This window comes from Leucoraja erinacea, chromosome 5 (genome assembly GCF_028641065.1).
Source record: "Leucoraja erinacea ecotype New England chromosome 5, Leri_hhj_1, whole genome shotgun sequence".
NCBI lineage: Eukaryota > Metazoa > Chordata > Chondrichthyes > Rajiformes > Rajidae > Leucoraja > Leucoraja erinaceus.
In genome coordinates this window covers 53,771,122-53,786,455 of record NC_073381.1, presented here as the reverse complement: position 1 = coordinate 53,786,455, position 15,334 = coordinate 53,771,122, and the positions used below count along the sequence as shown (strand labels likewise).

The 15,334-nt window shown below is 44.9% G+C and overlaps 1 protein-coding gene across 1 annotated transcript in view; it reads right to left on the bottom strand.

Annotated features, from left to right (window-relative positions):
* arhgap18 (Rho GTPase activating protein 18) overlaps nt 1–4,676 on the bottom strand; it is a 123,245-nt gene extending 118,569 nt beyond the window's left edge. The window contains exon 1 of the mRNA XM_055635636.1: nt 3,964–4,676. Coding sequence (XP_055491611.1) covers nt 3,964–4,007 — 44 coding nt within the window. The 5' untranslated portion in view covers nt 4,008–4,676. The remainder of the gene's footprint in view (nt 1–3,963) is intronic.
* Between the last annotated feature and the right edge of the window lie 10,658 nt (nt 4,677–15,334).

The window sequence follows — 15,334 nt, the reverse complement described above, 5'->3', positions numbered from 1 at the left end:
GGGTCTGTCAAATGGTGATAGAATGGAGCGGTTGGGCTTGTATACACTGGAATTTAGGATGAGAGGGTACCTTATTGAAACATATAAGATTATTAAAGGGCCTGTCCCACTAGCATGCGATTGCACGAGTCTAGCACGACCAAACGTGGTCGCTTGAGGCTTACGGCCGCGCGGGGCCGGTCCCACTTCGAACCACGGAGGCGTATGGAGTTGTGCGGGGCTGGTCCTGACATCGCGCAGGGGCTCCGAAAATCCTGCACTGTCCGAAGATTCTGTGCGCCAACGGCCTGTCGGCCCGCAGCCGCATGGAGGCCGTATGCAGCGTGGTACGCCTAGCGCGTGGCGTTGCGCGATGACGTCACCGCCCGGCATGCCGTTGCATGATGATGTCACCACCCGACGCCGTGCGACGTCCAAATTCAGTCGGCCCGCCTTCTGCCCAGCTGATTGGCGAGTATGATGTCGGGACCAGCCCCGCACAACTCCATACGGGTTTGGATATGCTAAAGGCAGGAAACATGTTCCAGTTGGGGGAGTCCAGAACTAGAGGAAACACTTTTTCACATAGAGAGTCGTGAGTCTGTGGAATTCTCTGCCTCAGAGGGTGATGGAGGCTGGTTTTCTGGATGCTTTCAAGAGAGAACTAGGCAGAGCTCGTAAAGACAGCAGAGTCAATGGATATGGGGAGAAGGCAGGAACGTGGTACTGAGTGTGGATAATCCACCATGATCACATTGAATGGTGGTGCTGACTGGAGGGACCGAATGGCCTACTCCTGCAGCTATTGTCTATTAATGTTAGGGTGATGTTGAGGGGGCAGTGGAGGCAAGTGCATTTTATACGGCGGCAGGCGCGGGCACACCGCGACGCCCTGTGTCTCCCTTTCAAGGGAGATGCTAAAAATGCATTTCGTTGTCTCTGTACTGTACACTGACAATGACAATAAGTTGAATCATTTCAATTTCATTTCATTTCATTTAAGTTGTATCAATAGGAGCATTTGAAATGCCAAAGCATAAGGGCTACGAACCAAGTGCTGGTAAATGGGATTTGTAAAGATGGGTGCTTAATTGTTGGCATTGGAGTTGTTGGGCCAAAGGGTTTGTTCTGTTCATATGTGGCATTACGTTTAATGTTTAACCTACTGAACATAAAGAATTAGCAATTGATTTTAGAGTGATGTGAATTTTGGAGAAATAATAATCTGCTCTTCATGTAGTTTATTAGATGTACAATTTGTTCAGATTGTAGTTGATATGAAACAAACAACTTGTATTCATCAATTACTCAGGATTCTGGAGAAACGGCATTCATTCATCAACACAATTCACTGTGTGAATGGGTGTGGGTGTGGAAAGCAGGAAGTTAATTATTTTACTTTTATAAATATAATTGCAAGAAATCATTATGGCAACATATATTCTGACTTTTGCTAGCTAGTCCATTGATGGATAACTTATGATTACACTTTCTAATTTCTAAAATGGATCTACTTTGTGAACTTTGAGAATGTCAGAAAACAAACATAACAGTTGCACCAAGTTCCAAAATGGGATTTGACCGAGTTCTGCACTAAATTATAGGCAACATTAGCAACAGCTCACAAAGTACATGTTGTGATCCCGTTGCTATCCTCTCACCAGCTATCACTAGTCGACAACCAAATATGTCATTGGTAATCCCGAGTTTCACAGATCACTTCAATGTATAGCAGTTTAACTTATAGTAGGAATCATGTGGAAAAAAACAGACTATCCATTGAACAGTATATAATTTGTGGAGGAATTTCTTTAGCCAGAGGGTGGTGAATCTGTGGAATTCATTGTCACAGATGGCAGTGGAGGCCGTCATTGGGTATTTTAAAAGCTGAGATTGATAGGTTCTTGATTAGGTTGGGTGTCAGAGGTTACAGGGAGAAAGCGGGAGAATAGGGTTGAGAGTGAAAGATAGATCAGCCATGATTTAATGGCAGAGCAGACTCAATGGGCCGAATGGCCTAGTTCTGCCCCGAGGTGTTATGAACTTATACTTATTATAATATTTAGAGAAAATATTTGATTGTCTTCCTTAACTGTACCAGATGTTATGCTGCAGAACAAATGATACGGGCCTGCTCTGTTGGGAAATCAAACATACCAAATGTTAACATCTCCCGATAGCGGGGAAAAAAAAGCACAGACTGGAATAGAGTACTAATTGATGAATGTCTTAAGGTTTTTGCTTAAGGTTTTTCTCCCATGTTCGATATTTGAGTAGGATCGAGAAAGTAAATCTTCTGGGGAACTATGCCTGCCATGAGCTTATCCTGTCTTATTGAATGTAACAGAACAAAAGTACACAAGGTTGTGCAAAGGTGGTCTTCAATGTCCAATCTTCACTGTCCTTCTCTTCCATTTCCAGCATTTGTACCTTTCTAGGCAATCTGTTCAAACATTTGCATTTGAAGGCGCCTTTAGTTTGCAAAAGATAGGTAGTAAATAGACACTGTAGAATTAAATCCAGTCATAATCCCATCTCGGGTGTCAGAGTTTATGGGGAGAAGGCAGGAGAATGGGGTTTAGGAGGGAGACATAGATTAGAGAACCAGATAGCCATGATCTATCGGGTAGCGCCACCGCGGTGTCTGCCTCGCCAACAGTCTGTCAGTCCCCTCTCTGGTTTTATTATTTTAATTATGTTTTAAAAGTATGATTTAGTGTTTCTTGGTTTGTTTTATGTGGGGGGTGGGGTGGGGAAAATCGGGCAAAAACCTTTTTCAGTCACTTACCTCGACGGAGATGTGATTTTTCTCCGAGTCGCATCTCCTTCTCCACCCCCCCCCGCCCCCGCGGCTTACAACGTGGAGTGCTGCGACCTTTCCTGGGACCGGCACGGAGCTTCAAGCCGCAGGTGCGGCATAGACTTTAACATTGGGAGCTGCAATCCTTTGTCAAGGGTCGCCAGCAGAGCTCTGACTGCGAGGCCTGTGGACTTTAACACCGTGAAGCCGCAGTCTCCAGTAAGAAGAAGCAGACTTGGGAGCTCCATGCCGCGGAGTGCTCCGATCCATCCCGACGCCAAAGTTTCGATCATCCTGACAAGAGGGTTTGAACATCGGACCATCAGCAGCGGCAGGTGCAAAGGGTTCAAAGGCCCCGATCATGGGTGAACAAAGGAGGAAGATGACTGAACATTATTGCCTTCCATCACAGTGAGGAATGTTTATGTTAAATTTTATTTTATGTGGCTGTTTTTATTGTTGCTTTTCGCTTAGTATGGCTGTATGGCAACTCAAATTTCATGTACCTTAGTTGACACTAAACGCGAACTTGAATGGCGGAGTAGACTTGATGGGCCGAATGACCTAATTCTGCTCCTATCACTTATAATTATCTATATGGAATAATGTGTTAACTAATCCCTAAATTGTGATCCTGTAATAAACATTATGATGACATTCTGTGCATGGCTTTCCTTTTGGCAGGGATAATTTTGATTATATTTTATCACTTTAAGAATCCATGTATTTCATAAACTTCGAAAATCACAAGAAAGCAAACATAGCTGCATTAAGTTACAAAGCAGATAAACTAGTCCCGACTAGATCAAAGCAAACATGAACTACAGTTCACAAAGTGCCTGTGACCTACTGTTACTGTCATTTTACCAGTCCAAATATTTCACTGGTTATCCAAAATGATCGGGTCACTCTACCGTACATAACACCAAAATCAGCAGAAAACCAACAATGCAAGATATGACCATGCTTCTGCTCCAGTCCAGCCATATTTGTCAGAGAGAAAGCAATCACTATCATGCTAAATCGTACAACGTCCCAATACCATCAGAAACTACTCCGCGTTCCAAGGGTATAAGCCGGCCCCAAACACAGATTTCAAACCATACGAATTCCCTCTCGGCCAAAGGATATAAATGAGACATTTTAGGAAGGAGTCTCAAACAATTTGAAAGCAAAAACCTTACCTCAAGTGAAGATAATGTACCAATTTGGTGACCATCTTGACCATTGTTGAGATTTCTCTTCCACCTTTCAGTGGATCAGAACATCGTCACTTTCCGAGTCCTTGCTTATTTTTCTAATCGTGGAACATGACGAACGCTAATCCCCCTGGAAATCCCGTCTAAAAATACAAGCATGAACCAACGTACTAATTAAACAAATACAATTAAAGGATGATAGTGATTACAGATGTTGCCATTGGTCAGAGTAAGGTTGGCTCTCGGCTATACCCGTGGAGTTGCATAGTTTGAAGGATCTGCTCGGTTTTGTTTTCATGCGACTACCGTTAAACTTGTCAAGAGCCGCCTTTTCCCAGTGTAATAAATGGGCGATTTCGATGACAAGTGAACGAAAAATTGCAAAAGAGATTTATTCCCGACGCACGCAATCTGATAACATCCTTCGCTACCTCCAGGCATTTCCTCCAGTGCGCTTCCTCCTCAACTACATTTCCCCCTATGGTCAGCATCTGGTGGCGCCTGGAAAAGTTAGTGTAGCTCGCTGGTTGGACGATATTTCTTTGTTGGTTGTATTCGTCGGTATAAAATGCAATGCAACCAAGTTGAAAAAAATATCGCAACCCCTTCATGTCAACAAGCACGCTTTCATTGTTTAGAAAAAGAAGCATGATCGTTAACTAATGTTTTGCTCTTTAAGTCCACGCCGCCCGCCAACTCGTCTGCAATTAATATGCCCTTATCACAATTTCTCAGCAATATCACTATCGTTTGTATTATTTAGTCCACGTTGGTCTCCGCCCTGGCATTTTTCTTCTCTCCGCCTTCTCCCCATTCTCTGTAACCTAAACATGCCCGTTATCTCGCTCTTCCGAATTATAACCAGAGGTTATCGACCTGCAACGTTACCTTTGTTGGTCCTTCTCCACAAATACAAGCTGACCTGCTGTGTGTTTCCAGCATTTAATTGTTTTTTATTTCAAATTTCTAGCATCTGCAGTTTTTGTTGCTTTTGAATATTTTATTTTTTTACATCTCTTTGGCAGATTTCAAAATATTCATCAGATTACCTCATGTTCAAAATAACATATAAACTTTAAATAAATAAAATCAACTCATATCAGTTTGACAGCCGGACTGGATGTTTTGAGTTGATTACATTTTATTTTATGTTCTTAAATTACATTTAAATTAAATTATAATGTTATATTTTTAATTGTCTACTGTATATTATGTTTTTATCCTTGTGAGCAAAGCACCAAGGCAAATTCTTTGTATGTATACATACTTGGCCAATATTTTTTCTATTCTATTCAATAACTTCGATCAGCTTTAAAAAAAAAAACAAAAAAACATGTAGATGCTGGGAAGATAAAACAAAAGTGTAGGAAATTCTCAGCGGGTCAGGCAATAGATGTGGGGAAATTAAGGTTAAATTTTCAGGTTAAATCCAGGAGAGAAAACAAATTAGTTTTAAGTTGAAGGGACGGTGGGGGCAGGATTATAGGACAAATGGACTATTTCTAATGAGGGGAGGTCAGGGTTACCATGAGGATAAATTGTGGTAACCGTCTGGTCTAAGCATTATAGGGGATATTTACAGGAAGATGAAACACACACAATCAATTAAATAAGGGCAGATACAGATTGAGAATGCTAACTAAGGAATATAAAAGTTATGAAATGTGTGGCTCCAGATCATACCCAGCAGGTCAGCTTGTAGAGAAAAAACTGGAATGGTCAGTCTGATACAGACAAAGGAAAGGAGTTACCTTTAATTTATTTAAAGAGAAGGATTAAATGACCAAAATTAGTTATCTGGTGAATATGTAAGAAGCAAAAATGAGTTTAGTGTTTTATCTCAATGAACAAAAAAATCACAGCCAGACAAAGGATGAAAGTAACAAATAAGAACATTTGAGTTCGATGGAATAATCTAATAAAGATTCAATAATCTAATAAAGATGTAAGTGCATAATGTCCATCAACTGAAACCAAATATTTAGATTACCTGATATTGAGAAGGAATAGACATAATGGAATGGATTTGGTTTGGGTAGGGACGAATAATGCTGATAACAAAAATTGACACAAAGAAACAGTAGTCAAAGATTTTCTTTGGAAAGGTCGGAAAGTAAAATAAGTTTATGTGCAGATCAATAATCAATAATCAATAAACAATAGATAATAGGTGCAGGAGTAGGCCATACGGCCCTTCAAGCCAGCATCGCCATTCAATGTGATCATGGCTGATCATCCACAATCAGTACCCCGTTCCTGCCTTCTCCATCAATCCCCTGACTCCGTTATCTTTAAGAGCCCTATCAAGCTCTCGAAAGTTTCCAGAGAACCGGTCTCCACCGCCCTCTGAGGCAGAGAATTCCAAAGACTCACCACTCTCTGTGTGAAAAAGTGTTTCCTCATCTAAATGCCTTACCCCTTATTCTTAAGCCCCTGATTCTGGACTCCCCCAACATCGGGAACATGTTTCCTTCCTCTAGCGTGTCCAAACCCTTAATAATCTTATATGTTTCAATAAGATCCCCTCTCATTCTCCTAAATTCCAGAGTATACAAGCCCAGCGCTCCATTCTCTCAGCATATGACAGTCCCGCCATCCCGGGAATTAACCTTATGAACCTACGCTGCACTCCCTCAATAGCAAGAATGTCTTTCCTCAAATTAGGGGACCAAAACTGCACACAATACTCCAAGTGTGGTCTCACTAGGGATCTGTACAACCGCAGAATGGAATGGAATAGAATGGAATGCTATTTATTGTCATTCAAACCTAGGTTTGAACAAAATTATATTTACTACAGTTTTTTACATTACAAAAAAACCCAAGACCCACACTTAATACAGTTTACATAAACATCCATCACAGTAAGTCTCCAACACCTCCTCACTGTGATGGAAGGCAAAGTCTTATCTCTTCCCTTTATTCTTCACCCGCAGTCCAACTGCAGCGTCTAGGCGAACTGGGGCTCCGATGTTAAAGCCTCCGGCGGTCGATGGTAAGTCCTGTGGCCATTTAGCCATGTCGGGCAATGTTAGGCCCCAAGAGAAAGACCTCTTTGCTCCTATACGCAGCTCCTCTTGTTATGAAGGCCAACATGCCATTCGCTTTCTTGACTGCCTGCTGTACCTGCATACTAACGTTCATTGACTGATGAACAAGGACGCCCATATCCCGTTGTACTTCCCATGTTCCCAATTTGACACCATTTAGATAATAATCGGCCTTCCTGTTTTTGCTACCAAAGTGGATAACCTCACATTTATCCACATTAAACTGCATCTAGTTATGTTAAAGTGTGTTTTTTTGTGTTTTTTTGGTGTTTTTATGTGGGGGAAGAGGGCACGGTGCGGGGGATCCCGTCCTTCGGCCGCTTCCTGGTGAGGACGCGACTATTATTCGAGTCGCGTCCTCGCCCCCCCCCTCCCCCACAGCGGCCTACCTACCTGGATTGGCGCGGCCTTTCCTGCCGGGATCGACCGGAGCTCCAGCAGCGGCGGGACAGCGTTGAAACATCGCGGGGCTGGCGATGCCTTACCGGGGGTCGCCATCTGGAGCCCGGAGTGCCGGACCTGCTGCACCGACATCCTGGAGCTGCGGTTTGCAGAGCTCCCAACGCGGGCGGCGCTGATTACAACGCGGGGTCCTGCGACTCTGCCCGGCTCGACCTGCGGGCTCGGGAGCTGCAGACTCCGGCTGCGGGAGGCGGCTGATCAGGAGGTCCGGGCCGCTGAGGAGGAGGCTGCTCACCGTCGGGGTTCGGCGTCGGCGTTCCACCAGCCCGGCGTGAGGGCCTGAACATCGGGCCACCCGGGGCGCCGACTGTGGGTGCTCGGAGGCCCCGACCACGGATGAACATGGAGGGGAGGCTGGCTGGACTATGGTGCCTTCCTCACCTGGGTGCCATATATGTTATGTTGTGTTGTGGACTTTCTGTGTTTGTGCTTTTTAAAATTTTTTAACTCAATTTCAATTTATTTTTAATATGTTTTATTATTTATTTATTATTTATTTTTATTATTTCTTTGTGATTTTTTTAATGATACTGCCTGTAAGGAAAATTCATTTTGTTGTCTCAAATGAGACAATGACAATAAATTTGAATACAATACAATCTGCCATGCATCTGCCCATTCACCCAACCTGTCCAAGTCACCCTGCATTCTCATAGCATCCTCCTCACTGTTCACACTGCCACCCAGCTTTGTGTCAGGGAGGAAATTGAATCAGGGAGGAAATAAAACTCTAGAGGAAATATAGTCCTAATATCAGCAGTATTGTTTTAGGAAATATTATTTACACATGAGTCATCCTATTCGCACTAAGCCAAATGAGACAAAGGTTATATCGTGCAGATGCAGGAAATCTGTAATTTAAAAAAAAAATACTGAAAATACTGTGTTCAGGGGGATTTAAAAAAAATAGTTAATGTTTCAGGTGAATAATTTTTCATGAAGAAAAGTTAAAAATAAAAAATATGCCGAGGAAGGCAGAGTTGAGGGGAGGGGGGGGGAAATGGAGAAGAGAATAGATTAAAAACACAACAAATAGTGGTGAGCCTATCCAAATGTTGGTCCACTTATTCAAATCGCTTGTTCAAAATTAGAGTGTCCATAATTTACCTGCAGCATTTCATCTTGACAAAAAAATAATACATCAAATTTATCTCTTGTTCAGATAAAGAACAAAAGTGCTTACATTATAAATTGGTGTGTTGAATTATACATTTTGTTTAGTTGGCTATGTTCATTGCCCCTCTGCATTCAAAAATAATGGGCCTGAAGGTTTAACTCGCTAGCTGATAGTTAGCGCCATTCGTGCTGTCATTAAAATTATGCAAGTCAAGTCAAGTCAAGTCAAGTTTATTTGTCACATACACATACGAGATGTGCAGTGAAATGAAAGTGGCAATGCTCGCAGACTTTTGTGCAAAAGACAAACAACAAAACAACCAAACAAATTATAAACACAATCATAACACACATATTCTTTTACATAATAAATAATGGAAGGAAAAACGTTCTGTAGAGTTAGTCCCTGGTGAGATAGGCGTTTACAGTCCGAATTGCCTCTGGGAAGAAACTCCTTCTCAACCTCTCCATGCCTGGGATAGAGTGCATGGCCGTCCCGAAGGGGGGGGGGGGGGGGGGGGGGGGGGTGCGTTCGGTGCGACCGCACCCCCCTTTTTTTCCCACAGAGCAAGTAAAAATCACAAGGGGGAAAAAAAAATCGGAAAAAAAATCAGGCCCTCGGGATAAGGGAGTGCCAATTTCTCCGGGCCGGGGGGGTGTAGTGTCTACCCGCCCGGTCCAGCATCTCCATCCGCGGCATCGGAGCCTCATCAATGGCTTGTCCTCCCGTTGCCGGATGAGAGTGGATGAATCTGAACCCAGAGGCTGTAACCCCAACACCAGCGCCGCTGCGACGGGGCCCGCTCCCCTCGCCTCCCCCCGCCGCTGGGGCCCAACGCCACCCCTGCTGGTGCACGCCACCTCCGCTGGGTCCACGCCACCCCCGCTGGGCCCATGCCACCCCCGCTGACACCCACTGGGCCCACGCCACCCCCGCTGGGCCCATGCCACCCCCGCTGGGCCCACGCTTGGTAGGTTTTAGAGCTATTATATTTTCTCCTCCATTTTGGCCCACGCCACCCTCACTGGGCCCAAGCCACCACCGCTGGGACCATACCACCCCCGCTGGGCCCACGCCACCCCGCTGACCCCCACTGGGTCCACGCCACCCCCGCTGACCCCCACTGGGCCCACACCAACCCGGCTGGGCCCAAGCCACCCCCACTGGGCCCACACCAACCCCTCTGATCCACACTGAGCCCCACACCAACCCCGCTGACCCCCACTGGGCCAACGCCACCCCCGCTGGGCCCACGCCACCCCACTGGCCCCACGCCACCTTCATCTTCATCCCCCCTGCCAGAAAGAGGGGAGATGTGGGAGGGGGAGAGAGAGAGGGGAAGGGAGGGGAGAGAGAAATGGAGGAGGGAAGAGGGAAAGGGGGATTATCTTTAGTGAGATTGCAAAATTAAGGTAGGTTTTAGAGCTATTATATTTTCTCCTCCATATGAATAATTTTAAACAATATCAATAGCCTAATTGTTAAAGAGTTAAAAGATAGCCTAATCAATAAAGAGCTGAGAAGAGGAATCGGAGCTGCCAAGGAAAGGTACTCTGAGAAGTTGAGGAGCAAGTTCTCAGCTAGTGACTCTTCTTCAGGTTGGAAGGGCATGCAAGAAATCACCAGCTATAAGAGGAAAGCCCCCCGCTCTTTGAACAATCATCAGCTGACGAACGACCTGAATGAGTTTTACTGCAAGTTTGAAAATCAGAAACGTAACCCTTGTACCCCCTAACCACCAAACACAGCCAGACCACAGTCTGCAAAGAATGGACACTGCACCCTCACCTTCCCATTCACCACCTCACACCTGGCAAGACTCCAGTAATGAAAAGAGTGGACCCTTTCCAATCCCGACCAACATTTCACATCCAATTACTCAATTTTAACCAGTACCTGCAAAGATGCACTGTCCCCGCCTGCTTCAAAGTCTCCACTATTGTCCCTGTACCCAAAAAAGTAAGGATTACTGGTCTTAATGACTACAGGCCTGTCGCACTGACCTCTGTAGTCATGGAGACCGTTGAAAGGCTTGTACTGGCCGAGCTGAAAAATATCACAATCCCTCTGCTGGATTCTCTGCATTTTGCATATTGGGCCAATAGATCTGTGGATGATGCAGTCAATCTGGGCCTACACTTCATTCTCCAGCACTTAGACCACCAGGGGATCTATGCAAGGATTTTGTTTGTTGATTTTAGCTCTGCATTCAACACCATTGTGCCAGAGCTACTACGCTCCAAACTTTCTAAGTTGACTGTGCCTGAACTCCTCTGTCGGTGGATCACCAGCTTTCTGACTGACAGGAAGCAGCATGTGAGATGGGAAAGCACATCTCGGACCCGCAAACGTTCAGCATAGGAGCACCGCAAGATGCGTACTCTCCCCTCTCCTCTACTCTCGCCACACCAATGACTGCACCTCCACAGACACCTCTGTCAAACTTCTCAAGTTTGCGGACGACACAACCCTGATTGGACTGATCCAGGATGGGGATCTCTGTACTCGTTTCAATTTGACATCTTTCCTATAACATAGTACCCAGAATTGAACACAATATTCTAAATGCGGTCTCACAAACGTCTTATGCAACTGCAACATGACCTCACAACTTCTATACTCAATACTCTGACTGATGAAGGCCAAAGTGCCACAATACGTTTTGACCACCTGATATACCTGCGACACGACCTTCAAGGAACCATGCAACCATCAACCATTCCCCTGCCCACCTGGCTAATTGATCCAGGTCCTGCTGCAATCTTTCACAACCATCTTCACTATATGCAAAACCACTCACATCTCTATCATCAGCAAACTTGCTAATCTTGCCCTGTTCTGTGACGTTTCACAGAGTGCTGGAGTAACACAGCGGATCAGGGTGAGTATAGAGGTTGGGAGGTCATGTTGCAGTTGCATAAGAAGGTGGTGAGGCCGCATTCAGAGTATTGTATTCAGTTCTGGGCACCATGTTATAGGAAAGATGTCATCAAACTGGAAAGGGTACAGTGAAGATTTACTAGGATGTTGCCAGCACTAGAGGGCCAGAGCTATAGGGAGAGGGTGAGTAGGCTGGGACTCTATTTCATGGAGCACAGGAGGATGAGGGGTGATCTAATAGAGGTGTATAAAATCATGATTTCAATAGATATGGTTGAGTCTTTTGCCCAGAGTAAGTGAATCGAGGCGCAGAGGACATAAGTTTAAGATGAATGGCAAAAGATTTAATAGGAATCTGAGGGGTATGTTTTTCACACAAAGGGTGGTAGGTGTATGGAACAAGCTGCCAGAGGAGGTAGTTGAGGCGGGGACTATCGCAACATTTAAGAAACAGTTAGACAGGTACATGGATAGGACAGGTTCGGAGGGATATGGATCAAACGTGGGCAGGTGGGACTAGTGCAGATGGGACATGCTGGGCCGAAGGGCCTGTTTCCACACTGTATCACACTAAGACTCTATCTATCTTTCCCTCTCAAACACATTCTCCTGCCTTCTCCCCATTACCTCCGACACCCGTATCAATCAAGATTCTATCAATCTCCTCCTGAAAAATGTCCATTGACTTGACCTCCACAGCTGTCTGTGGCAATGAATTCCACAGTTCACCACCCTCTGACTTAAGAAATTCCTGCTCATCTCCTTCCTAAAGGAATGTCTTTTAGTTCCGAGGCTGTGGCCACTGGTCCTAGACTCTCCCACTAGTGGAAACATCCTCTCCACATCCACTCCATCCAGGTTTTTACCAGGCTGGGACAGACTGCAACAGCTTCACACCATGTCCCAAAGCTTGTGTCCTGTCCTGCATCACCCAAGGCAGCAGAGACATTATAGGAGAGGGCAAGCACCGTAACAAAGTAGCTCACGATGGTTTGGGTAACATTCAGGAATGTCTATGCATGCCACATCATGAATATTACTGAAGAACGGTCTTGACCCAAAATATAATCTCCAGAGATGCTGCCTGACTCACTGAGTTACTCCAGCACTCTGTGACATGTCATCTATACATGTTCTCCAGAGATGCTGCCTGACCCGCTGAGTTACTCCAGCACTCTGTGAAACGTCGCCTATTCATATTCTCCGCAGATGCTGCCTGACCCACTGAGTTACCCCAGCACTTTGTGTCTATTTTCCCTTCACCCATCTGCCCAAGCCCACTCTCCCCCCTCCTTTCCTATGTTCCTTTCCACCCATAAACCTCTCTCTGCCTTTACATTTCACTCCTCTTTCAAATCTGCTCTACTTATCTACATTCATTTTTCTTCTTAACTTTTTAGTCATAGAATGATGCAGTGTGGAAACAGGCCCTTCAGCCCAACTTGCCCACACCGACCAACATGTCCCATCTAAACTAGTCCAACTCACACGCGTTTGGCCCATATATCCATCTAAATCTGTCCTATCCATGTACGTGTCCAAATGTCTCTTAAACATTAGGATAGTCCCAGCCTTAACTACCTCCTCTGGCAGCTCGTTCCATACACCCAGCACCCTTTGTGTGAAAAAGCTACCTCTCAGATTCCTGTTAATTTCTGAAATATTGGTCATAAATTTGGTGCAAAAATGCTCCAAAATAAGGCTCAGAATGCATCAGAGAGCATCTAAAACTACAGAGCTGGCATCGAGGGACTTCACGCTTCGCACTCATGATGTGCGCAGTGCACACACTATTTCCCATTAATTTTTTTGTAATCCTGTCATGCCACCCCCCTTTTTGGAAAGCTTCGTACGGGCCTGGAGTATATTAGAGAAGTTGCACAGACTTGGATTGTTTTCTCGGGAATGCCAAAAATCTGACTGAAGTATATAAAAGTATGAAAGGTATAGGGAAGGTGGACAGTCAGAACCTTTTTCCAGTAAGTATCAAATACTAGAGGTCATAAGCTTAAGGTGGGATGGATGAAGTTTAAAGGAGATTTGTAAGATTTTTTACCAGAGGGTGATGTATCCCTGGAATGTGCTGCCGGGATGGTGGTGGAGGCAGATGGCATTTAAGTGGCTTTAAAAGGAACTGCCCTTCACTTTTCGCTTGAGAAGCGTACAACCCAGCGGTATTAATATTGATTTCTCTAACTTCAAATAACTCTTGCATCCCCTCTATCTCCAGCTTCCCCCACCCAATCTCTGATGATGTTCAGTAGTGTGTGTCATATTTCACTTGGATAGTTTACACCCCAGCAGTATGAACATTGACTTCTCCAATTTCAGGTAGTCCTTGCTTTCTCCCTCCGTCCCCTCCCCTTCCCAGCTCTCCCACAGCCCACTGTCTCTGCCTCTTCCTTTCTTCCCGACCTACCCCCCACACCCACACATCAGTCTGAAGAAGGGTCTCGACCCGAAATGTCACCTATTCCTTCGCTCCATAGATGCTGCCTCACCCACTGAGTTTCTCCAGCATTTTTGTCTACCACCAATTTTCAAGCCATCTGCAAACATATTGATCATGCCTCCTACATGCACATCTAATTTTGTTAATGTTTGTAACAAACAGCAACAGGTCAAGTGGTACCCACTAGCCAGAGACTACCAATAGGAAAAACAACTCTCCATCATCACCCTCCCTCCTTTAAGCAAGTTAATTTTAGGATCCAATTTGCCAACTTGCCATAGATCTCATGGGTTCTAAACTTTTGGGCCAGTCTTCCATTTGAGACCTTGTCAAAGGCTTTACCAAAGTCAATCCAAATGGTGTCATCTGCACTGCCTTCATCAGATAGGATCTCCCACCCACAATCTGTGCCGACCATCCCTCGTCAATTCTTGCCTCTGCAAGTGTAGAGTATCCTTTCACTCAGAATAATTTCCTTACTACTGATGTTTGACTAACTGATCTATTAACAGGATCAGAAATTAGAATATTTTTGAAAAAGAGACTCAAATCTGGAATAAATATAATTGTTCATTGATGCAATGGATGTGGAAGTCACTGCTGAAAATGCGAAACCGATTATTAACATCAATGTCAATGACTTAGCCACTTCTGCCTTGAATATATTTACTTTGTCGAACTGCCTTTTAACTTACTTTACATACCACTGAAAGAGGGTTTATCATGTGTGAGGCATTGAACTTTGGGAGGTCAAATGTAAAGGAAATATACAGTTAGTCACTGCAGAACCATCAATAGTATTGACCTACAGAGGGGTCTTGGGGTTCAAGACCATATCTCTCTGAAAGTAGCAACATGGGTAAATAAGGTACATGATATGCTTGCTTTCTTCAATCGTTGAATATAAGAACCAGGAGGACATGTTGGGGTTTTAAATAACTTTGGTTAGGCCGCATTTGGAATATTGTGCACAGTTCTGTTTGCTCCATTACAGGAGGCTTTGCAGAGCATGCAGAAGATGTTTACCAGGATGCTACCTGAATTAGAGGGCATTAGCTTAGAGGAGAGGTTGAACAAACTTAGATTTTTTTTGGAGCATCAGAGAATCAGAGCATCAGCCCGCGGCCGTCTTCTACCGCGAGTGCGGTATGGACTTAACATCACCCCTGGAGGGGAGCTTCGACCGCCGGCCCTGCAGACTGCGGTGCTTATGGCTGCGACGTGGAGGGAACTTTAAATCTTCGGCCGCCGGCCTATGCCAACTAAAAGCTGCGGTCTCCGGTGGGGATGAGCCGACTCTGGACTTACCTGGACTTGTACCTTGTTCTTACCATCTGGACGCCCGCAGCGACTGCTGCGGAGGGTTGAGGTCCCGACCACGGGGGAAAATGGAGG